Source organism: Spodoptera frugiperda, chromosome 31, assembly GCF_023101765.2.
Source record: "Spodoptera frugiperda isolate SF20-4 chromosome 31, AGI-APGP_CSIRO_Sfru_2.0, whole genome shotgun sequence".
Taxonomy (NCBI): domain Eukaryota; kingdom Metazoa; phylum Arthropoda; class Insecta; order Lepidoptera; family Noctuidae; genus Spodoptera; species Spodoptera frugiperda.
Window position 1 is genome coordinate 8,097,014 of NC_064242.1, and position 26,140 is coordinate 8,123,153.

The window sequence follows — 26,140 nt, forward strand, 5'->3', positions numbered from 1 at the left end:
GGTATAAGCCTCTTTGATTCGCCTTAACACTAACAAGATTTTGTTATTGGAAATAGCTATTACTGTTTTATTGTTCTCAGAAATTCACTTATATTTATTGATGAACAAAACTCAGCATTAATTGAAGTCCAATGGAAGCAAATACTCATGGTCGTTATGCCTTACACGCTAGGTATATACGTAATACATATTGCTCATGTTTTTTCTACGATTTATTGCCCCAAGTTGGCAAAGGAATTTTTATTTGTTTTTATTTAATTAATAAAACTTTACCGTGTACTAGGATTTTCACCTGCTTCGTGGGTTAGTTTACAACTTCAGTTAGATATTCGTTCTGTTTGTATTCTGTACTCAAAAAAGTTTTTCTGAACATTGTTGTTAGCAGCAGCATAATTCACTTTACACAAGGCTTCACAACAATACTTGCCTACTTTTTAATGAACACACCCCAAAAGTAAGGGCTCCCGGCTCGAAGACTTTAATAAGCCAAATAAGGCCCGCATTACTTATCCCTTTTACACAATGTGTCATGATGCAAGATATTATATTTGTTCTCAAAGTATTCAAGTAATAATCGCGTCTTCCCTGTTAGCTTTTGTTCGTCGGCGTCCCTTACCCTTGGAACAGCAAATATTTGCCAAGACACTATATTGAAATGCGTTGTCTGCTACGTTTAATAACGTACGAGTTTCCTTAATCAAACACGCTACATATTAATTTACATATTAATGCCCTCCCGTATTGTTTAATTAGCAATGCGCTGGGGCACTGCTGTTATGCATGTGTATTATTTTGGATTGTTATTTACGAAAATCTCTGCGTAAAAGACCTTTTAAGTGTACTCGAACTTAGTAAACTAACCTGTTTTTGTTCTCATATATCAATGCAAATGGGTACATAATAGGAACTGAATTCTAAAATATTTAGTCTCTGCTTTTTAAATAAATAAATGAACAAAAAATGACGACTTAAGTTACAATTTATATTCGCAAACTAACCCTTTATCACCACGATTTTATTGGTATAGTCGTGAGATCTTCGATTTGCGTGCGAGCCGCGGTCCAGTCGCTCCGACCTGACATCCGACTGACGCGCTGATTTACAAGGCAAAAAACCTTTTTTGTCTTTCATGACATACGTCACACGATGGAGACGTCCTTACGATGCGACGATCTGATTTCGGCATCTTTTTAAACCCTTCGTCCGTCCTTTCGCACGTCATGAATCCACACGTAAGCGGTAGGACATAAGAATGGTAGCTCGGTGAAAATAGAATCTATTTTAATAAATCTTTTCTGTTCTAATAAGACGTTACGTGCACTAGATATAAGGTACAAAACCTTTCCTTTCTGATCACAAGTTCGTCACTTCGTTTGATTGCTTGAAATAAAATCACTGCATAATTTCAAGTAAACAATACTTATCCCACTCAAAAGTTTACTTGAATTTCAATCATAACTCTAATAAGTATAGAGTCTAGAACACTTCGATAGTTTTTGGCGCAATTTTTTGCCTATGTTTATAACAATAATTATGAAGGTATCAATCTTAAATTAGGTGTGATTTTTAGAACATACACCTTTGAAACGTCTGTTGTTCCATGGTTATTGTGTTTGTATGTAGGTACGAGCGCCCCTCGGAATTTGCACTACTAGTTAATTAATTTATAGTCAAGTGGAGGATGAACTGATTAAGTAAACAATGTCGACGATGCAGTGTTAATTGTGTAGGGTTCGATTATCGGATTGAGATACAATGGTAATTGCCTAGTTGGTAACCATTTACCTACGCGAACGTCCATTCGTTGCCTTTAATTAGGTACTGTTTTAAACTTTTATTTGTTTTATTTCAGTCTAGCTTAGATTTAGATTTTATATTTTAAGTGATGAAGCTGGGTACCCTAGTTAGGTTAGATTGGATGTTTCCATTATCTGCAGTAGGTAATTGGAAAAAACGAAAATACGAAATAGCTCACAATCTCAATTACTTAATTCCTTTTCAATAACTGTAATATTGACTGTGTTATCGAACTCTAGGCCACATGTAGAGTCTAGTAGTAGCAAATACTCGATCAGGCCGTCACAAATATGGATACCCGTTGCGTAAAGGTGTAATACATACGTGTGTTTATTTAAGCCTGGTAACTTTGTACATTTTTTATTTCAATATAAAGTGGTTCAATTTATGCATGAAAGCACCTGGTTGAAACTTGTGTAATTTTAAAAAAGTCCACATAATTATTTCTGTTAAGCTACTGAGGTTAGTAAATGATAGTGTCAGAGAGAAAAATACTGTCTCAACATTTTTACTCGGTAAGCGGACCAATTAAATAGCAACGTTACGAGACTGCGGTCACTTTGTACTGAATGGCATCGAGATGTGTTCGCGGTGCGTTTATTATCTGATATCTCTTAAGTAGTGTCACGTTGAATAAAATCATTGGCGTGTAGCCGCCGCGGGTCGCGGATGAGTGATCTACTTATAAATGGCCACTTATGGCGACCACAAACAAATTACTAAAAGAACAAGCGCTGCCTGCTACTCGATGCGTCCGACAAACTAGGGACCGTGTACAGACTGTTCAGGCTATATTTAAAGCTTGTTGCACAATAGCTGCAAATTTATTCCTTTCCATTTTTAACGAAAAAATCATTTATTCTGTTAAAAAATCTTTTTTACACAAATCTCTTTTATTCACTCGAATGTGCCCAATATTTTTAACTCAATAATTGATTTTAGACAGGGCTTTTTCATCTTCCTTTTTTTCATGGAAATTTTCCTCATTTTTGCCCCTGCACGCACTGTTTAATTAGGTTAATAAAACGTTTCGTCACAGAAAGTAATTTTCGTTTATTAATGGTCTTTTCCTTATTACATTCTGTGTTTCACTTTTTAAAATACGTTAATTAATTCGTTTAAAATTCTTCAAGGAATTCCGGTGTAACTGTTTCAGCTTCTTGGAAAAATGTCAATAAAAATATATTTTCGTGTCGTTCAATAGGTATCGAGAACATTACAAAAAGCAACTGTCCTAATATCTAAAGTATTAGTACCATTTAAATGCTGGGGAATATTTTTTGCGCACATTGTTGAGTGGCACAAAGGGCCAACGAAGTGGAATCCCCAGTCAAGTTTTTGCCTGGTAGCGATTACAGTACGCCGTTCTGGTCTTAGAAGTGGGTTGGGTTACGACTAGCTTGATTGGCATTCGTCCGTATGCCAGCCGAGGCGTTTTTCAAAACACCACTTGCAATTGCCCTTTTGACATATAAGGGTAGAGTTAAATACATGCCCTCTCCATAAACGACTTAACGTAGTATCGTACATAATTGATTATGTAGCTACAATTTATTTGAACAGAGAGTTACTTGTGTTTATGCGTATTTCCACAAAACAAAATAAATCAAACCATTATCTTATTATTAAAATGTTATTGATTTACTGCTCATCGATTTTACTGAGTAACGACATCATCATCCTTGGTTAGCTTGTCTTTTATCTGAACATCATACGCGATCGCAATAAAACTGTCAAATGGTATATTCTTGATATGACAGATACGATATCTCCATTAGCTCGCACACCGTCGTCACGACACAAATAAAAAGTTACGATAAATATATGTACCTACGTATCACGAATTTGAAATAAGTATATAGCATGTGGTAGGTACGTATATCTACTGGCATACTGCAGGCTGTAACATCAGGAGCTCCGCGGACACGATCATAAATTAAAAGCCATCATATTTGTTTTTCGAACGAGCAAGTAAATAAAATTCCGATCGACGGAGCGTAACTTTGCGCGGTACGTAATCAACAGTTTTATTCGTCGATTCCGCTGCCTTGATTTTGGGCTCCAGCCTTGTCGCGAATCGAGCCCGTCCTTCATTTGAATATCTTTCGCTTCGGATTCACTGTTGATGCTGATTAAAACCAACACGTTCAAGATATTTCGTTGGTGGTTTTGTTCATTTTATTTCAAATATTTTCTTTTTCTTTTGCTTTGTCTCGTTTGTCAATCGTCACTCGCAGACAGGCTAGTTAAAAGTTAAAGTGGAGGTCAGTAATTAACAGACGAGATCAACAAGCCGCTCAATGCTAATAGGGCCTTTCCACGTCAAAGGGCTAAAAGGCGTTGGAGCGCGTCTGTCCGAATAATGACCCAAGTTGTAGTCCGTCCCTGCTCGGCTGCCGGAGTGCACGCCGCGACCTCGGTCGACCCTCGTCAAACGCTCGATTAGCCTAACGTATATACACTAATTATACTTTTTTTACAATTTATTCGTTTCTCAATCTTGGTCGTTTGCATTGAAGACGCACGTATCTCTGACATCTCGCCCACGCGCATCACTATCCAAATTGAATTTCTATACATTGCGTGTCAACTTATTTATTATATGCGACAAAAGGGATGGTCGTTAATTTTATAGTCTTTGGGTATTTGAGAGTAGCCGTGTCATTTCGGGTTATGGAATCTGTGTCGAGGGTCTGTCGATAATCTTTAGCATGGCCCTAACTCACACCAAGAATGACAGTGAAACATGACATTTGGGTCTCTAAGTATTATGAATCGCTAATTAATACATTACGATGCGAACGATTATGAGATTGCTGCCGAATCAAGTTATTATGAGGTAATGGAGCGATTAAATGGGAAAACTGACAGCACATTTGATTTTAATTATCTTTGAAGACACATTTCCTTTCTCGTAGTATTTAAGATTCCATTTGTGAACAAAACGTTTTATGTATTTCATTTGATGTTTTTCATATGATTTATTTCAGTTTCAGCCAAGTTTTAGTTATTGCGAAACAGATAATATTGAGTCTTACTTACTAGATAATAGAATAGCTAACGAACTGGCAACGTTAATAATAGTCTAGTCTATTAATGTGTATTAGCAGTAATGTTCATTATAAACCCAACAATAGGAAAATATGAATTCATAAATTTAAACGAACAATACGGGACGCTATTAAAAATCCAAGTATTGTATACACAAGTTTACGATGTCGCCCTGTTGGTATTCCAATGTAATCCCGTTTGATAAAGTTGACTGTAAAGTCTAATAATAAAATTTTAGACCTAATTCGTTTTTGTGAAAACAAAATTTATTACGCACGGAATACGAAAAGCTCGTAAACCAGACCGCCTGTTATTAAGTGACAAATCGCTGGATTTTGTCGCAGTCGACAGTCATAAAGTCACAGTAATGGACAAATTATACACTGAAAAGAAATGTTTACTCGACATTATATTTTAAGTTGTTGGCTCTACTTGCTATGATCATGATGCACTAAATAAAACATATAAAATTTATAAACTAGTAAGAATAAGAGTCCCGTTGTGACTTGAAACTAGTTGAGGTTTTTTCAGTTAGTTCACATGAGTAAGCTTTTATTTTCAATTAAATTAAACACGTTTTAGGACATCAATCTCTAATACCATTGAGGCCAGTAAAGCCAGCAATTTTTTTTTTAAATACCTAGGAATTTAGCTGTTGAAATCTCAATACAAAAGTTATTGTCATTTGCTTAAATGAAATGAACTTTAAATACAAGTGAATAAACAAGTAACATTCAACTATTATTTCCTGTATCTTAGGAGCTATAGTCATAAATCATACACACAACAGTTCATACTCGAACAAATATCTGTAGGCCATACAAATGTTTGTCTCTACGCGGAATTCGAACCCACGACCCCGGTCGTACAAGCTGCATTACGTACGTTAATACAAGGAAGTGCAAACATTAACTCATTCATTTATTTCAGGTAGTAATTAAAAATGGTTTTCATGGAAACCTTTAAGATATAAAAGCACATACAAATTGGTTTTTACCTATAATTGTAATTGATGTACATGTAGAATTTTATTATTGTAGGTAGAGACAACAAAGAGAAATTAATCAAACAAATTTTCTTCATACTTCAGCAATCCAATTATATTTTGCTCAACTCGGAAATCAAACCAGAGACTTTTTTATTGTGACCACGCAACCAACCTATATTGGTAGAGTACAGCTTCCAAAATAAATGTAGGGATGATTAAAATTTTAATATTTAAATGTTGAATTACACTCCTGTTTGAATAATTAGCAATCGAATGGACGACGGAACTCAATTGTTTTGTTTGACAATCCAATTGTTAATTTATCATTCGCATGTCATGTCATCAATTTTATTCAGTTTATCCATTTAAGGTTCGAACAATTTCCATTAAGTTTGATTACATATTCATTTAATGTGATTAAAGATTTACGATGCACCTTTGACACCATAATTTTTGCTAAAAATATATTATAATTGTGATTCTCCATTTAAAATTTATAGATGCTATTATTTTACCCATCTTTAATATGTAGGTAATATAATTCATCCGTAATATGAAATATTTAAAATAATTTGGTGTCTTGTCTGTGTAAAAATACAGCGTGTTCACATTGATTGTGTTCACTAACCGTTTCGGGCCAGTCTTTGTTTTCAGTTTGGCGCAATACGCAAAATATAGGTACCTACTTGTACTTTAATTACAGCTATTTGTGCTCACCGCCACGTAAAATTATTCAAATTACGCTTAATTTAATGTTCTTTAGACAACGAATTGCCGCGTATTTTTTCCCGGCGTCGTGTTAATGGGCCGATTCCCGAATTAAAATCGACAATCGTAAATTCCACAGTACACAATGTTACATAAACAAAACTTATCTTCAACAGTTACGACCCGCGTTGAATTATAATTTCATTTCTCGCAAATACCACGTCACACATTTATTTCTTATCTACCTGGCTTAAATTTCAGCCGTAAAACGAAATATTTTCCTATCTTTATGATAGCTTCAACAATGCACTGTTTCGTTTCAATGTAATGGAATACTTTTTTCCTAAATATTCCGTTGAAAACCAAAAAGTTGGTTTTGTATTCGAAGTTTAGCTTTAGACCGTAAAGTAAAAATTCCACGGAAGACCACAAAGCCAAATTGCTAAAGCGGTTCTAAAACTGTCGACAATGAGAAGTTCCGTAGGGGTGCATGCATGTACGTATGTATGTACTAACATAGCATGCATAACGTGGTCCCGTACACAGATTCGGCTATTATTACTGGAAGAACAAAATTCGAAATTTGGAAGGAGATTCTTTATGCTTTATAAAAACATATTACTTTTGTTCTTCAAATTAACAATATAAGCTTCTTATATTGGTTATGGTTTTATAAGAATTTCTTTTAATTCAAAGCCAAATACCAAAAATAAAATGAAAAAACTTTACTGAACCTGTCGCATCCAGTGGTTGTAGCGTTGGCATCGCCGCATCGTGGCAGCGGTCGCCAGTCGGTAGCCCGAAGGCACCGATTTTCAGAGTATTTTCCATGTGGCTCACTGCATCGCTATCGCCAATTTTAATTCTGAACCCACCCCACTGAACTCCGGTATGCCAGAATCCACCATACAATTTTAAATAAGCAATGAGCTGCAACGATGAACTTTTACCATTTAACTAGTAGGATACCGCACGCGTTTGATATTTCACAAGGTTGCTTCATACTTAATGCTATTCTCCTAACTTGTGTGGGATGTATTAGAATGTTTCAATTGTAACTTCTTCGCTTCGTGTGTAAGCAAGCAATAGTTATGCCGTTTGCAAAATACCTGCGATCGACATTCACGATAGAATAGCTAGAGATCCAAGATATAGCTAACACATGTACTACCATGTACAACCTTTTCCTTACATATGTAATAATATGTATCTTACCTTTTTCTTATACATAATATAAAAGAAAAATGCCTTAAAAATGTGAAACAAAATTTCTTTTTAAGAAGTTGTCAAGACAATTTTTGAAATATTTCCTTGTTCATGAGAAACGTCTTAAAGAAATATAACCATCTATTTCTCAAGTGTTTTTGCCTAGGGGTAAGCTTTATGTTTGATGAATTGTTCACTCAGTACATTACTTGTTATACTGTTCATTATTTTGATAAATAACGTCGCTCTATCGTGTGAACTCTTGGAAAATGGTCAGAATGTTTAGCAAGTTTGTATGTTTCTCCCGTCAAACGCTACGTAACATTGTTTAGAGGTAGAATCTCGTTGCCCTCCCTGTAGAACCAACAAATCACGTTGACTGCCAACGTTCCGTGATCGAGATTCACGCCGCTGACATAGATCAACTTGATGTGACAAATACTAGCATGGTACTGCCGAGATTGCCTCTATGGATATTTATGAGAGGGAAGAAAATAACGTAATGAACGCTGAGCTAACAAAGTTGGATGTTTATGTGCTGATCTTGATATGATGTTGGTTGTTTTTTTTATGTTTATCGAGTGCTAAGGTTCTGCATACTATTCTGCTCAAACTTTTATTAGGTTAACTGTTTGACGAGTGATTAGCAGCGTGACAGTCACCGCGTCGTGTGACGCGGAATGCTGGTCATGCATGGCTTGAAACTAGTCGAGTTCCTTATAAAATAGTTACGTGAGTAAGCCGAAAAACATAATAATTAATTTAGTATGTCTCACAAAAGTTACAATATAAACATTTTATTGGGCGAACTTCAAAATTAAATAACAGAATATGTATTTTCTTTTAAATTAAACTTTAACGAAAAGCTTTTAATAAATCTGTTGATAAATTACCTATTGACTTCCAGAACACAATAATATCCACATACTTTTATCTCCTGCCATCTCCCGTGGAACAATGTGCAGTGTGGCATGTTTGATGCGCGCATCAAACCGTAGTAACGACATTAAATGCTACAATGTCAGAATGCACTCCAGGTGAACGGCAAATTGGGAGCTCTTTCGCACGAACCGACTGCGGTACTCTTGTTAATTCGGGATACAAAGCCGATTTTAGTGTTCGTGTTTAAAGAAAGAAGGTTAATGTTACCACAGAGTATTAAAGGATAAGTAAGTGGTAACATTTTACATGTACGTGTATGTAGTTTGTCCAATACAATAATGTAGTGTTCAATTTTAAACGGTACGATGACAATAGGGTAGATGACTAATTTTTATTTTAAAGTCCGTCTTATAAATTGTTTTAAAATATTTGACTCGATTATCGTATGGAAACAAATATTTTCGAAAATTCGATCTCAAATATCGTGTGACGTCACTTATTTTTCACATAGAAATAACATATTTGTTCCCACTCCTTAACTTTGATTCGTTTTATCTAAGTTATATAACAAAATAAAAAATACGTGTTCAATATTTTTAACCGCCGGACTAAATACATTTTTAATTTTCATACCCCGTCATCATCATCCCTATTTCATACAGATTTAGTTTATCAGTGATTACCAATACTCATCACATTAATACTTGTAGAAGTTTAATTATTACTAATACTGCTAATTAAGTCAATAGTACGAGTGTGTTCCGAATTAGTGAAGCTTATAATTACTACCGAATATACTGAATATACAGACAAAGATTATAGTAATTAACGTATACAAATAGATTATTAGTGTTTGGATTATTCAAAGCCCAAGTTAACAAAAAAGTAATTGAAAATAAATCAGTCCTAATTTATGCAAAGTTGTACCTACTTGACGGAGCCCAAACATTCATTATCCTGCTTAAGACCAAGCTATATTTTTCAAAAACCTCATTCAATATGTAGTTGAGGTAAATTGCCGATGTAATGGGACCAGCGGTTAGTCCAGTTAACGACTAACAATGTTATTGAAAAACGTTTTTATGGCTACTTTAGATATTTAACCGACATTAACACATAATAAAATCGGTAATAAGCTTTGAACTGACTTGCTTTGTGGATAATAAGGGAATTTTCTTTGTTATTATTTTTTCAACTGAGAATTGAAAAGGAGTCTAGACTAATAAATAAAATTAGAGTGTCTGTTTATAATATTGAAATAACCGATTTGACAATTTTTGTGTGTATGTCTGTCTGTTTATTCTGGCTGACTGAACTGATTTTGACGGGACTGTTATTGGTAGACCAAGGAGTAACTTAGGTTACTTTTATTTTAGAATAGAAAATAAAGCCACAAAGTCCGTATTCCACGCGAACGAAGCTGCGGACATCAGCTCGTATCAAAATTAATTTATTTGCCAGTTTTTCTAGTTTTGACCTTAATATAGGATGATTAGTTCACGTTATTTTTATAATAATTGAAACATTGTTTTCTATTCTGTCTGGCTGATTACTGAAATCTGTACTAGACGAACTAATAAAAGTAGAAAATTATAATTCCACGCTGTTTATTTTATGAATTTCAATTATGCGGTCTGCAATCTATTTTCTACTAAAATTAATTACCGATCCATTTAACTACAATTCCAATATTTGAACGAAATTATCTCGACAATTACTTTAAAACAAATAGAGCACATAAAGCCAATGAAATTTAATTCAATACTCAATTAATATTTAGTAGTTTCAATAACTGAAACTCCAATAATTATAAATAGGTCTCCTGTTACCGTTACCTCAATAACTTTGAATGGAAGCATCGGTTATATTATTTACGAATAAAGTGCTATGAACATTTAATCTAAACTACGTTTATGTACGGTTACACTTCAAACTATGCAAAACCAGTTTATAATGGTCTGACTTTGTTTAATCCTTCGGTATATTAGACGATCAGTTTATACTGGTATTGTATAGCTTCATATGTGTGCCTAGTATTGACGCTGGTGTGTGCACATTTCGCGGTCTCCTTTTATAGTCCTTCAGTTTCGGGCAGTTTATTCGTAGTACACAACTGCTAGTGACAACGAACTAGGCTAATATCGTTAAATGGTACAATGTTGCAAGTGTGTACTGAAACAAGTCTCTGGAGCGTAACATGGTACCTACTATTGTTAGATTGAACATTTGTATGGCCGTGTTTTATATGTTTATAAGTAATTTTGTTGTGTAAATTGGGTTTTAGTTTTGAAAGCATGTTCTGTTATATTGTGGTTTATTGGAAATAAATGGTAAAACTTAGGGTTATGTTTACATAAACGTGTTCATGAAATAAGACGGTTTTAGAAGGCTAGACAAGAAACGGCCACAGGCCACAAGACCTTAAAGAAGTTATTTTTTTAAGGGAGGAAAATCATCCAATGACTTCTCTCGCAAGGGCGAGGCGAGAGGGAGTGTCAGACTCTTACTGACTAAAAATAACCCCGTTGCTACTCCTGCTTGTCGAGCCGGAGCCCCGGTAAACTAAAGAAGATATTAGCACAACCGTGTCAATACTGAGATATTTACAATACCTAACTGAAAAAATAAAGCATAATATCAAATTCGATTTAACTGGTCTAAATTCCTACCACAAGACTGTTTCAGACATTCTAATTAGTTTCCCGTAATGATTGTACTATTAATTGTAATTATTGTACGATAATTATCATTGATGATACCCCATTTAGGGTATAATATTGTGCTCTGATTAATTAAGACACATTTATGGAATATTCTGTAATTAATAGCATTGCTGTGATGACAGAGACACGACACATACGTTTGGAATGATCTAGAGATGTTTTTCAACTTATTGATATAGGTAATTGCTCTATTAGTTCCTAATTGCAAAAACTTCTCTCTAAAAATAAAAAAAGCCTTTAATTGAACACGACAATTACAGCCAAAGTAAGTGTAGTGCAAAAATACAGGCAAAAAACCTAACAACAGTTACTACGTCCATACACAGTTTAACTCAACATTACAGCTGAACATAATAGAGTAAGAAATCCACTTAAAGTTATTAAAACACAATAGTGCGCCGCACTATCGGGCTAATTGAAAACTGCATTGTGATCTCAACGTGTGTGCCCGTTTATCAGCTTGATACAACTGGACCAACAAGCTCTCGAAGTCTCGAGACAAAGCGAAGAAAGTTGCCCCAAAGACTTTGTTTACTAGATGGTAAATCTCTTTGAAATACGCTTTAAGACAAATTAAATTGATAAAGAGTGATTTAGCTTGATTAAAAGTTTGTACACAACCAACTGAGATGGAGTAAATAGTTTGTTGTTGCTGTGTACACGAGCTCTATACTTTTCTTAATGGTAAATCTGCTTGTAATGTTATTAGGAGACCAAAGTACTTGAATTACACGCTCTTTATATTTCATTAACACTTGATAACCGTATCGAATTTTCATCTTGAAGAATTTATTAGCGTAATGGAATTGTACCGATTCCAATAAATCTACAACCATCTACTATATCTATATATATACTATAGCATTATATCATCAGGTTAACGAACAGCCAATACCTATACAAACGGTCAAAATAATAACACGTTGCCATTGTACGTCAATAACAACTAGACAAGCTAGTTTGTCTTATTAGTTCTTACACCTTGTTAGGAATTGTTACCAATTATTTTCATTATGTAACGTATCTTTATGTACTTGAATATTTTACATGTAGTTAAACCATTGTATTCAGAGTCATAAAATTAAAGAATAGAATAATAAAACTAAGTCCGTGTTTGAGGAACTGTTCAGGAAAACCATTTTGTTCTACATAGGATTAAATCGCGGTTCGATGCACAAAAGCATGTACCTCTAGCATTAAGGGATATTTTACCATGTCGATTTATTTTTTCGAGTTTTCGATATTTCTGATCTATTGTTTCTAATAACGCTGTCATCACAACCACTGTGAATATCGTAATATTGGCTATGCAAAATAAACATTGATTTCCAGCCAGTTAATGTAGACATTATTGTAACCTAATTATTTAACTCTACGTGTGCTAGGTTAAAACCATTATTCCTAACATACTTAAATGGTTCCATCTTCACAACTGGAAAGTCACAATATTATATTTTTTGTTTCAGTGCGTAATGGCTACTCCTGCGTGCCAGTGGCCTTGGCTGATGGCCTAGACATCAAGCTTGGTACAGCAGTCACGGACATCCAGTATGGAGGGCCAGGAGTTACTGTTAAGGCTGTCAGTACTCGAAATTCAAGTCAAACGCAAACCTTCAAAGGTATGTAAACTAAATTTAATTAAATGTCATCGTTCATTTATTGATGATGACGAATATATTCAGTTTCTAAGGTTTGTCGATTAGGTTTTAAGCTTTACAAAAAATGGTTTAAATATTTTACATTACTTTTTTATACACCTTTATTCAAAGTTGCCGTATTGCACACGAGTGCCGTAACGAGGAAACAATGGGAAAAAAACATTCGCTATCGATTGTAGCCAGCGGCTCACATACATATTGCGTTAGCGTCCGGATTTTCTGTTCCAAATAGAAAAATCAAATTCATGTGGCCTTAATACTAAGGAAGTGCCGTTTGCGAAAAAAAAAACAAAACGAGATAATGGGCGTTATGAGAAAAATCCACATCGCCGTCGGCTTGGCTCCTTGTCATTTCTTTGTCGCTGAATGATTTGCAATTCTAACGCGTTAATTTTACTTTGACGAGGCGCAAAAATACGGTCGGGCCTGTGTTGACCCGGCGGTCTGTACTGCCTCCCCGCCTCACCACATCTCCCTCGGTCGCCCAGCCGGAGGCTCTTCCGCCACATTTGCATACAGGCGGAGTCTATCGTAGACGAGGCAGTTAGATGTTTAAGAGGCGGCGCTAGAATGTATCTAGCTATTTTGGAATCGTTTACGCTTCACAAAACCTTAACTGCTTTGTTCCTCTAGTGATCATAACTGCAACTATTGAGTTAGAGACGTTAGTTTCGATCTTAATATCTCCCAACAAAGTATTAGGTTTATCGGTTTTGTAATTTTGAGTTACTGAGCTGATATTATGCTTAGTGTACAACATGGTCCTCAAACATATCGTCGAAACCTCTTAAGTTGAAGAGATTACGTATCCATGTAACGTTGGATTTGATATTTGAAGCACTTGTATTTTCTCTTCTCGTTGAGTATCGTTTATATTTACATAGTATTGTGAGTGATATTCGGTACAATATCGAGGGTCCCAAAGGCTCTAGTACCGAATTCGATCCTAAAAGCTTTGGTGTCGAGTACCATGTATGTATGTAAAGGAAAACTATGAGGTTGATGTAACATCACTAGTCTTAATATAAAACAAAGCCCCTTGTCGCATTTGTCTTTCTTGTCTCTCTAATCTTACCTTTCATAAAAGTTTTCTTTTTTCGTTTCACATAAATATTAAGCAATGTCTTTTATTTATTCATTCTATTTTTGCTCTGTTAAGTTTTTCTTTTTTTAGATGACACTCAACCTTGAGCTGGTGTCTTTTTATATTGTCATTGTGAATTATCAATTTTGGTTGTTCATAAAGACTTGTTTATTTTAGTTGAGATTAAAACAGATTGAATTTAGAATGTTGATCTCCTCTGACTCGAGCTCCTTCTTTAAACTTGCATTGATTTCTTAAGCGAACTGATTCAGAAAACAATCCTTTTACCTGAAGAATCAATTGAAAGAACCTCTTCAAGGCAGGTCAAGCAGATACCACGTGTGTACGATATAAGGAAGTTTTTATTTAGCATTTTGCACTTTTGTTCGGTAAACCTAACCTTTTACAGTGATTGCTTTTGCCCTACTGCCCTACCTTCATTTAACTTGAATGTTATGTGGCACGCTGTTGAGATTTTATCGAATCATTTTTTAAATTGAGGAAACATATTGACAGTATGCGATGCTTGCTTTTATATTAAATTCCATTTTGGAGACTTTTATTAACATAAAAAATATGAGGCATAAAGGAAAAGTACTCACCATTATTACTCAGAGAAACAATTAAACTAGGTACTCTTTTATGTACACGGAAGGTGGTACACAATTAACAAACAATTAAAATAAAATTATAACGAAGTAATAAATCCACTCTATATGCAAACACGATAATAATAAACTGAACAATTATGATGTAAAACGAATTGGTTAGCTCGTAAACTGTACGAAGCAGGTGCTTCCTATATTGTTAGCTAAATCAAGGGGAAGAGCTAGTTAGTAAAATTATTGATGTCATGAGCATTGGTAACAGTTAATTGATCCTGAAATAGCCAACGGTTATTCAGTTTAAACGTTTGACCTAATTTATAATAACGCGTCTATTACAAAGTAATTAGAGTCTATTATAGTTGTTACTCAGTTTTAACGAATTTTGATACAGATATTATTTATTTATATTGAAAGGTATTTTATCATCACAGATTTAAAACTTAGTGATATGCTAATTGAGAAGTCTAGTAGAAAATTGAAACGGGATGTTGAATTAAAGTAGATTTACAGAGGTTTAAAACCTTTACTCCGTAATACTGAGTCTCCATACTGAGAAATTTATCTGTATACTCATTTTCTGATTCACCGAATTATCTATTTGACAAGCTTTAGTCAAATAGATAATTCTGTGGATTTAATAAAGTGAATCGAAACAGGTAATATAAAGTACTATGCATGTACGAGAATACCGATCTTTCATACAGAAGCGGATAGTAATTTGCCGTGTGAATGGATAATGCAAGCTTACGTCCACACTAAGTCGATTATACTGAAAAAGAGACCAAAATTTTTTACTACCAGGCAAAGGTACTTTGGATATCAATTTGTTCAATATGTTTTGAACCTTTTTAAATCTCTTACTATAGGTAATCTGATTTTAAAAGTATTATAAATTGATTAAATTGTATGATTCTCTATTTATATATTGTTTGGAAGCAGTCACCTTTTAATGAAGTTGGGTTGTGTAAGTGAGGTTACCGGAGGCACAAAAGGCAAAATAACCAACCCCTAAAACGCCGGCAACGCACTTGTATAGCCTCTGGTGTTTTGGGTGTCAACGGGCGGTGGCGATTGCTTACCGTCAGATGATCCGTTTGCTCGTTTTCATATCGTTTTATATTATAAAAAAGAAGCTAAATTATTATCATTATTATCCAATCCTACTATTGTCGGGACACCTTTTGCTCCTAAGTGTAGTATTGTAAACTATGATAAGTTCTTGTACCTCTTTATAATAGAACAATATCTTTGCAGGTGATGTTGTACTATGTACACTGCCCCTGGGCGTGCTGAAGGTAGCTGTGGCGAACAATGGACAAAACCAACAGAACTTCGTCAAATTTGATCCTCCATTACCCGATTGGAAGGTACAGAATACCCCTTTTGTTAAATCTTACAATACATTTTACCATATTAAATATTGATCGCATGTGAGCTCAGACTCTGAGGTTTCTTTGACGAGGTAAGGTCAAGGGTGGTTTAATATTAAATATTTAAGGTCCTATGATATGCCTCGACTATTGTCAGACTCAAAGGTAAGCCCAAACCACAATACTATTGTTGTGTGTAACTAAAAACAGTTTCATAATTTTAGTATAAGATAGGTAGGTATATACTTATTATGTGATAAGGCTTTTAGTGGAAATATTAGTGTATTCGGAGGCCCAATTACCCGCCTTCCCAATCCCCTATTCCCCAAAAACCTTTAAATTACTAACCCCCAATAGGCCGGCGACGTCCTTGTAACGTCACTGGTGTTTCGGGTATCCATGGGCGGTGGCGATTGCTTACCATCAGGTGTTCCGTCTACTCGTTTACCGACTTATACATAAAAAAGCAAAGGCGAATGGCAGGGTTGTATGGGAGTTTCGTACAGCAAAAAATTTTCGTGTTCCCAAATATTTTTGGGTTTAATTGGTAGTAAACGTGATTGGAAAGCCCTATAAAAAATCTCAGATTTTTAGAAGTTGGGAGATAAGAGATATAACCAGTTTTATGTTTGAGGTTATGTTTGTCTATGGTCAATGGAAATATTCTGTAAATATGGATATTTTACAAGATTTTCATATTATTTATAAGGTAGAATATACATATAGTAGGTATGGGCTAGTAGAGAAGCTTGTTGTTAATAATATCAAAAGCACAGGTCAATCGCCAAGGTTAAGCAACCCTTGCCGACTTTGGTGTGTGGATGGGTGACCATCATAGCAAGTCTCCTTCGTGTTTCGGAAGGAGAAAGAGTAGGAAGATAAGAAATGACTTATGGAACATTTATCTTATAATAAAGTAAGCTACTATCATCATTGTCTAGAGTTTGTTTCGCATTGGCGTTGTATTTCGTTGAGTGAGTGAGGTTACCGGAGGCGCAATTACCCCTTCCCTAACAACCCTTAAATTCCGAACCCCAAAAGGCCGGCAACGCACTTCTAACGCCTCAGGTGTACATGGGCGGCGGCGATTGCTTACCATCAGATGTTCCGTCTGCTCGTTTACCAACTTATTGCATAAAAAAGATACTTACCTAGTATAACTCCGAAACCCGACTTTTGACCTTAATTGTAGTACTTTAAGTTTATTCAGTTTGAGAATATTTATCTATAGAAGGGTGTCTCATTACTATTGAGAGGTGGTCCCAACATTACTCTTTGTTCTTTATCACGTATAGGTAAGCACTAAGCACATAAACATTGTTTAAGTGAAAAAGAATGTAGGAAGTTGATAAATTGACATGAGAATTTACCCATTCAGTAGGGTGCTTAAAGAGTGACCTATGTCCAGACCTATGTCTACAATAGTTTGATAATGATTAAGTGCTGATGAAGTTTTGAGTGTAGGTAAATAAAGCAACTTAGTTTTTGTAGGAATACATTTACTTTATTTTCTTATAATTACTTGATTGTTTCTTAATATTACTTCATCCAAGAAAGGGGCAGGTCGGGTCATACCCTCATAGCAAGCATAACTCAAATACCAAAGAATGCTCATAATATGTGAGCAGCATCCCACTGTTCTTAAACCTACAATACAATAATAATTACAGCAATCACTTTTGATTGTGTCCCGGCTATTCATATTTGTTTCTGCAACTATGAAAACAAAATAAGTTCTAGGAGAAGAGTGGCAGGGCTTTATTTTAGCTTGAAGCAACATAGACCATCTGGAACATAGAAGCTCAAATTGCATACTTGGCCCCAGCAAACTTCACAAACTTCATTCATCGAAGGTGTCTGTAAATAAATAACATTATTATAAATAGCGCAAAACATGACCAGGCTAGAGAATAAATCTCGACACACAATGATTGGTTTTTACCGAAGACCTTTCCAAAAATACTGAATATATTTATTGTTCACTGGAGTAGAGAATGGAAAGACCAGTACCCTTTTGTTGTTAGTAGAGCCAACATCATTAGTGTCTTACATTTAGCAACATAAAATTGTAATTTATTGCTCTTTGCATTGCGTTTTTAGATGCTAATTACTATAAATATATTATTTCATATTATTATATACCTGCTGGTGCTCCAACAAACAAGCAGTGTTGTTGGGAGTAAGACTTTGACCACATGCAGCACACATCAGTTCAGAATTATCACTTTCCTGCTGATTAGGTTCAACGGATTGAATATCTTCATTTAGTGAAGTATCCTTAGTTCTCACTCTTAACCAACACCGCACATAAGCTTTATCTTCAGGATGAAGCTAAAATAAATAATATAAATAAAGAAAAGCTTTCATTTAAACATACATGCTATTAGTGGAAAATATTTACATTGTTTTATTTCTTAGTTTATTTCAAATAAATAAAATACTGAATTGATAAAAGTTATAATATATGTTCTTATTTATACCTGTTGTGGTTAGATCCAAGTAGCCATTGTGTAAGCCGTTCTTTGTTCTTCTTCAATCAAAATTCTGCATTGCCTGATTCTTAGTATGGATTGTCCACATACAACACAAACACTGATGTCCTATGTGTCTTCTCGGCATATTATCAGAAGAACATGAATGACTAGCTAGCTGCCAGCATTCATGGTAAACATGGTCATCTGGTGTAATCTAGAAATAATTAAATGATTTTGAGTATGGCTCACCATTAAACAAAATAATAGGTACTAATAAATTATAACAGTGTTATGCAAACCAAGTAAGGCAAGTAAATAATACATGTTACCGATTACTTATGTGTTTATTTAGTGTGATATCACACGTAAAAGTTATTGAAGTTCGTAACTATGGCCCATTCGTACACACAATGTTATGTGGAAACTACTTACATCTCTAAGATATGTCCACAGACGAATAGTGTTGACGATATCTTCACCGTCATTGGATAAAGCGTGTCTTCTTCTTCGGGACAAGCGAACATAGCAATTGATGCATTGCAAACTCGTAATTTTCAATAAAACACGTACACACAACACAATTAATAAAGCGTCCTTTCGCGAAAGTAGTATCAACAGATAGAGAACGGAGAAGCAGTTGCTCAACTCAACGTAAAAATGGCCAGATAATTGCTAGATTGTTGAGATGAAGTTACAAACTACAATCCAAAACAAAACAACGGCAAAAAACAGGACGACTTTGAAAGATTAGAGATTTTACAAACCTGTCAATAAATGATTGCCATTACAAAAAAAATATTGATGGCAAAAATTATTCCTATAAATATAAAGATTCTACGCATATATATGCATTAATTATATATTCTAAGGTATAACCTGTAATTGGTTAATTATATTTACTATTATTTCTATTTCAAAATATTTATTTATCATTTCGAGCCTTCTGATATTTTATTAATGGCAACTAACTAAACATGTCTTTTACGTTTCGTTTCATTATATTACGTTTCGTTACTAAAATCTTTTAATTGATATATTTGCTAAACCCCAGCTTCTAAAAATATTATTTTTACAGAAAAATGAATGGTTTAGTTGCCTCAATAAGTGGTACAAATTTTGTCAGGGAACACCAAAAAAAGTATGCTGTACGAATTCTGCCATTCTCCTTTATAGACAATATCTATTCAGTAAATAATTGATAAGTAGCTAACGTATATAAATTAAGACACGTCTTAAAAACTTAGGTACGGAATATCTACTCGTATAATCTAAATACTTATACCTGTGGGAACATTAAGCGGTCAATATTTACCGAGTAAGTGAGTGTTTTCATGCGTTCATGTTGTTCCAGGTAGCAGCTATCAAACGACTTGGTTATGGAAATCTAAACAAAGTAGTTCTGTGTTTCGAGCGCACATTCTGGGACCCGAGCGCAAATCTCTTCGGTCATGTTGGAACTACTACAGCTAGCAGAGGTTTGATATTGACTAGTTGATTCTATTTCTTCACGTTCACGTTGTTAGGCAATTCTTTTAAGAAATATTTTTTATATACACTAGAATACTTATACCTTTTTAGACTATGTTGAACGAAACGTGATGCCTTTTATCTCTGAAAGGGTAGGCAGAACACGGCAAAATTTTACGTAAAATATAATAACTTAAAATACATACTGGTGTCCGTCGTAAGTTACTTTCTCAAAGTCCTGATTGGGATGTATGATAAAACCCAAATATATACCTTAATCCAACGATAAATAAGTATTATTTTATTTGTATTGAATATCATGATAAAAAAAGGGTAATGAATTAATTCTTTAGCAATTTTTGGTCTAGTACGAGGAGGACTAATTTCCCATCTCCATTAGCCATTGTGTATTCAGATTGTCACTTGTTATCTTTATATCACTGTCTACAGATTAATTTGTAGAGGACCTAATTAAATGTACTATCCCGGGCGGAACTATCGTCGCGTCCAAGTTGCAAGCGATAGTCTGCCCTGTCGAGGCAATCCTTTAGATTGTGTGCGGTTCACAAGCCTGATACTGCGGTATAGTGAGTCCAATTTACATGAATATCTAACGTTAGGCCGTATATTCATCTAGGATGCAAGATTAGTTTATCAATATAGGCTACACAGGCACTCAGAATCAGTGACAATAAATTGGCTGATGCTTTACTAGATGGTTAAAAATTAACATTGAATTTGCTGATGTATTGGTATATATTTATACTATGTATCTATACAAACAAGATTGTTGTAAATTCTCATATGTTAAGGTTCATTAACAGCGTTTTAATTTGTAATATATTACATTTATTTATCTTTCATTTAAAATACTTACCACAATACCGCAATATATTACATTAAAACCTTTTTTTTGTATCCGGAGCACGCTAACGAAATCATGAATTATATTCAGGTGTAAATAGTGTAGAGCGAAGTAAAGTCGGTGGCGGCGATAACGAATTAAAAGCTGAATAATTTAACGCTACTGAGGAACCCTGAGGGCGCCGCTTGCAATAAATCACAGCTACGAGTCGAGACAAGCTTTTTTACGTTATGCTTTAGTTCACCTCCTTAGCTCTTTGTTGTATACTCTACTAACTTCATTAAGCCCCCCACGTTTGCTCTGGGAATGCCGGAACAATGTATCGCGGGTGATTTTTTTTAAATCGTGGCCAATTTAATGTTTTCGGCCCGTGTAGGCCCGCCGCTTAAGGACAGCTATCTGATGTTCTTATATCTTTTAGACGCGTAAAGAGTTATGTGAGAATCCTCGCCCACCTTATTTTTTCTTATGTATCAGACGATCAGAATTAATTCCAATAGTTTGTAGTACTTTAGATTACAATCTGAGTTGTTTCTACAAATGTAAAACATACACTCAAACATACATGTAACGAGTACTTACGAATATTATATTGAAAATTTTAATAGTTGAAATCAATTCAGCGCACGTTTGACGTTCTATTTAACAATACCGTGACTTTACCTATTATATTATTAGTCGGGCAGTACTCACCCACAAGAATGTTGGGTAACTATTATGAACTATACAGGAGACTGGCTTTGAACCTCGATTCGAAGTCGAATTAATTAATCGTTTGTCCTCAAGGCTAGAACTTGTGAACGTTTATTGTAACGAAGGTATAACAAGTTTGATTAGTCCGTAACGTATTACTGAATGTAAAATAAAGGTCCTACAGTATTCATTATCGCATTTAGAGCCAACTGAGCAACAAGCCAATTTGTACGAACAAAATTTAAATACAGGTTCTCGCTACTGTTTATGAATACTTGAATTTTAATTTTAACTCTTGGGTGTTTTTATTCTAGGTGAATTGTTCCTTTTTTGGAACCTGTACAGTGCACCGGTTTTGTTGGCACTGGTGGCAGGGGAAGCAGCAGCTGTGATGGAAAATGTCACGGATGACGTCATTGTAGGGAGATGCATCGCTGTCCTCAAGAGTATTTTTGGCCACGCTGCTGTACCCCAACCGAAAGAATGCGTTGTCACCAGGTAAGGGAGATTATAAAGGTGCCGAAATGAGCTCTAATTTTGAACACGATCTGCAATACGATAAATTGGCAAAGGGGTCCGATTCAATCTGCTGGTGCATGGAGTCCTCGACCCAATTTATCCACAGATGCAAGTCCCGATTTGCAGGAAACCTATCAGATCGGATGCGTTCGTTGATTTACTGTTGAATTTCAAATATTAATGAACATTTGCTTACTTTGCTTAGCCATAACCATCTCTACAGTGTAGACATACAGTCTGTTACTAGTTTCGTAGTTGGAAAATCTTAATAGTGTATGAGTTTCTCGAGTCGGCAGTTAAAATGTGTTTATGATGATTACTTTTATTAAAACGTTTGTTTGAAATAGATGGCGTGCTGATCCGTACGCTCGTGGCTCCTACAGTTTTGTGGCCGTTGGTTCATCAGGCACCGACTATGATCTGTTAGCAGCACCCGTTCCAGGGGCACCTGGAGAGAACAGATTGTTCTTTGCTGGTAAGAATATATTTTGATTTTGAAAATACTTACCTATTTAGTATAATTTGATTTGATACATGCATTGAACTGTTAAGGAAATGTTGTATTTCATCTAGTTTTGGCTATATTAAATTCACTCAAAATCACGGTTTACTCACGTAAATTAATTGAGAGAGCTGCGCACGCTGCTCATGATGAAGAGTCCGAAATCGAAACTAGTTCTGCTTTTTTCCATTAATATACGCGAGTAAACCATGATATTTAGTTAATTATGACTCGCGATAGTTATTACAAAAATATATTAAAGTCGATTTAGTCCAGCATTTCTCTAGATAAAATTATGTACTATATATCTCCTATTTATACCAACACATTTGTTTTCCAGACCATACACAATAAATTGTCCGCGCGATATGATCTCGTTAATTTTATGGATTGCGAGTTGTTCGTTAGATCCCCAGACACAACAATAAATCCTGTTCTCCTGTACCGTCTCCCTTCCAAAAAAGTAGAGTGGGCCCCTCTCACATGGGACCTAATAACGAAGCCGGAACGTTACACCTCTAACCCTTCGGCAGTCACAACCGTGACGGTTATGTACACCTTATGTAATGTTTTACACCTCGCATAGATTCGTGAGATTTTTATGTGCCGGGAATATAAAACAGGTGTGGCTCTTGAAATCTTGTAAACAATATTATAGATAGGCGTAGGCTACGTTTTACGAGTAGGCTGTTTGCAGGGTTGAGATCTTTGTTTGTTTTGTTTGGTATAGTCTGATATTAATTGGAGTTAATACCAGTTCATTAAAATTTAAGAAATTGGCTTTTCTTTAATACATTTGCAACTTTAATCAACAGTCAATTAAACCTCTTTTTATACTAGAAAATAAAGGCTTCTATTCTCTAATCTCATCAAATTCATCATGTATGTTTTTCTATTCCCGATAAACTCACAAACTACTAAACAGAGTTTTGTAAAATTTTCACCAGTGATTAAAATGATTCTTAAGAAATGTTCATGTGCTACAGAGCTGCGTATAGAAAGCTAGTGTTGTTAATTGAGTATCCACTGAAGAAATGTCTTTTGATGTACTAGGATTTTTACATAATTAGAAAAATGTTGATATTTATTACAATCTTCTTTTATTTAGGTGAACACACAATGCGCAACTACCCGGCTACTGTTCACGGTGCCTTCCTATCTGGCCTTCGTGAGGCCGGACGCTTAGCAGATCTTCTAATGCCGCAACCACCAATCACGAACGCGAGCGTCGCTGCAGCAACCGCAGCAGCATCGGCTGCAGCCAATCAGTCTTAGTTTAAGCTTCACTATTTTTCTTATTGCTAACTTTGCTCAATATTTGATTTTTTAAGTCTCTTCTTTTGATTTTATTCTTTTTTTAATTTAAAATGACGATGCAATATTGTGACTTACTTGCATTTATTTATTTTTTTTTATAAAACGGATTGATTATTTTTTTACTGTATGAAATATGTAACAGTATTCTTATATTTTTTTTGTATGTACAATGCAAGAAAAAATCTCTATCTAAGCAATTTATGACTTAATGATTTAGCCAATTGATAGAAGCTTAGTATGTATGAATAGATTAGCTAATTCGTATTTTCTTTTTAACATTTTTACACTAGAAAAATTTAAAGCACTTAGCAAATTATTATTTTGTTTAAGCTTTCCTTGACTTACTGCCGTACTGAAAGACATTTAATGATTGCTTAAACTATTCCTTAATAATGGTTTTGTTCCGAAAACAATTGTTAAGAACCTGTGTTAAGTAACCATTAATTGACTCTGAGTACGACGATTAGTGTACTTTTCTTTCTTTTCTTGTTTTCTTTCTTTATAAGTAAAATAATGTATCTAGAATACTTTATCTTATCCCTATTAGTTATGTCAAATTATAGAGATTTAAAGTAAATAGTAAACCATAAAAATGTGTTCGCTTGAAACGGAATCGAAATATGACTGAAAATATTGTTTATAATAAAAAGTTATCGACTTAAGTAAAAACCATTGCATTTACAATTAAATGAAAAACTGTTTCAACAAAACCGTTTTTTTAGATGACTGACCACTAAAATATGAAATAACGCGGGCTTTTTAATTAAATGGCTTTAAGTGATATTGCTGGATTAAAACTGTGTGTACAGGGTGAAATTTTATTATTCAATTTAGTTTCGTTTTATGTCGTTTACATAACTGAGTTTTTATTACAATTGCCATGCATACTAAATATGAATATTTAAAAATTCACCCTTTAATTCATGGGCATACATTAGCTCAAGTGTCTTATTTTAATAGCGTTTGAATAGTTTTGTAACAATAAAACGATCCAAAAGTTTTTGCTGTCGTTTCGGTCCCAGTTTAATAACCCATTGATTGGACGAATTATATAACAAAAAGTTGTATAATACACCCCGAAATTATCGGGATCGATACAAAAGGTCTTCTTTATGAAGGTATTAATTGGACGATTTGATACTTTAAACAAATACACCTGCCCCTATAAAAGACGTTGGCACCTGTTTCTCTGTGTTCCTAGTAACGCGACACATCTCTCTCACACTTGGCCGTCCGACAGAGATGGGATGTAGCCGTGAGAGAAAATTTTGATTGCCAGCCCGATATTTTATAATCCTCATTCGCGAACTGACTGCACTATTACACCGAACGTGTTTCGCGAAATAATTAATTCCGCGTTAATTAACCAAGATTCTCTCCGGTTATAGACTATAAATTATTTCTATGTTATAATCTTTCGAACGGAAATGCAATGCGTTTATTGCCAACATAAAAGTATTTATTGTTTCTATAATTAATGTGAATTAATTCTAAAGTGCCTTTAAGGCACCTACTCGTGCTTTAAGTATCGCTTCGTCATTAACTCCTGAGCCTTAAAATATATCGACAAAATAATTTCACAAGTTAATGAATAAGATATCGTTATATCTCTGGAAAATTGGATCTAGAAATCCAATAAGGAAGCTGAGAATTATAGCACAATAGTGATTTATTGTAAAGGCAATGACAGGAGACTCGATTAGACATTCAATACGGTGTGATTGGGTGTCAACGTAACAAAACCATTAAAATCCAGGAGCGTCGATATACGATTACACTAAAACAACATAACGACGCATTTATTTATAGTTTGGTTTTAATTTGAGTTTGTTTACACGCTAGGCGGGGCGGCTGACGGATTTATGGTGAATTTTAATTGCATTTTTAATTATTTTTCAACAACTGCGCTGCCGGCAAATTGAATACGAGCTCACTGTGTTGTGATCTTATCTCCGCGCCTAGATACAACAAAAACAATACAAAATAGTTTTCGTGTAACATGTAAATTATTTATGAGACTATTAAAAATTTATATAATTAACTACTGTTAGATAATTAAATTCAGCTCGTATATCTAGCGAATAGCGAATATCCTGCCGCGTAAGCGTCCATATTTTAATTCCTAACGCAGAAATGAATTAAAATGGATATCAATATAAAGTTGGATTATGTAGAAACACCAAAGACTGCTGATTATCGTCAATAAAATGACAATAAAAAATATTACC

At 34.6% G+C, this 26,140-nt stretch overlaps 1 protein-coding gene and 1 long non-coding RNA gene across 2 annotated transcripts in view; one reads left to right on the forward strand and one right to left on the reverse strand.

The window, feature by feature from the left end:
• The window catches only part of LOC118276484 (lysine-specific histone demethylase 1A), a 247,857-nt gene extending 222,945 nt beyond the window's left edge, over nt 1-24,912 (forward strand). Inside the window, exons 11-16 of the mRNA XM_050707333.1 lie at nt 12,822-12,974; nt 15,960-16,072; nt 19,901-20,024; nt 21,889-22,072; nt 22,441-22,568; nt 23,704-24,912. Of these exons, the coding sequence (XP_050563290.1) occupies nt 12,822-12,974; nt 15,960-16,072; nt 19,901-20,024; nt 21,889-22,072; nt 22,441-22,568; nt 23,704-23,870 (869 nt within the window). The 3' untranslated portion in view covers nt 23,871-24,912. The remainder of the gene's footprint in view (nt 1-12,821; nt 12,975-15,959; nt 16,073-19,900; nt 20,025-21,888; nt 22,073-22,440; nt 22,569-23,703) is intronic.
• Nucleotides 17,488-19,718, reverse strand: LOC118277515 (uncharacterized). Its single transcript, XR_007707510.1, has 3 exons — nt 18,556-19,718; nt 18,218-18,406; nt 17,488-17,932 (listed from the first exon to the last, which is right to left on the reverse strand). It is a non-coding gene; the product is annotated as an uncharacterized LOC118277515 (long non-coding RNA).
• Nucleotides 24,913-26,140: the final 1,228 nt, after the last annotated feature.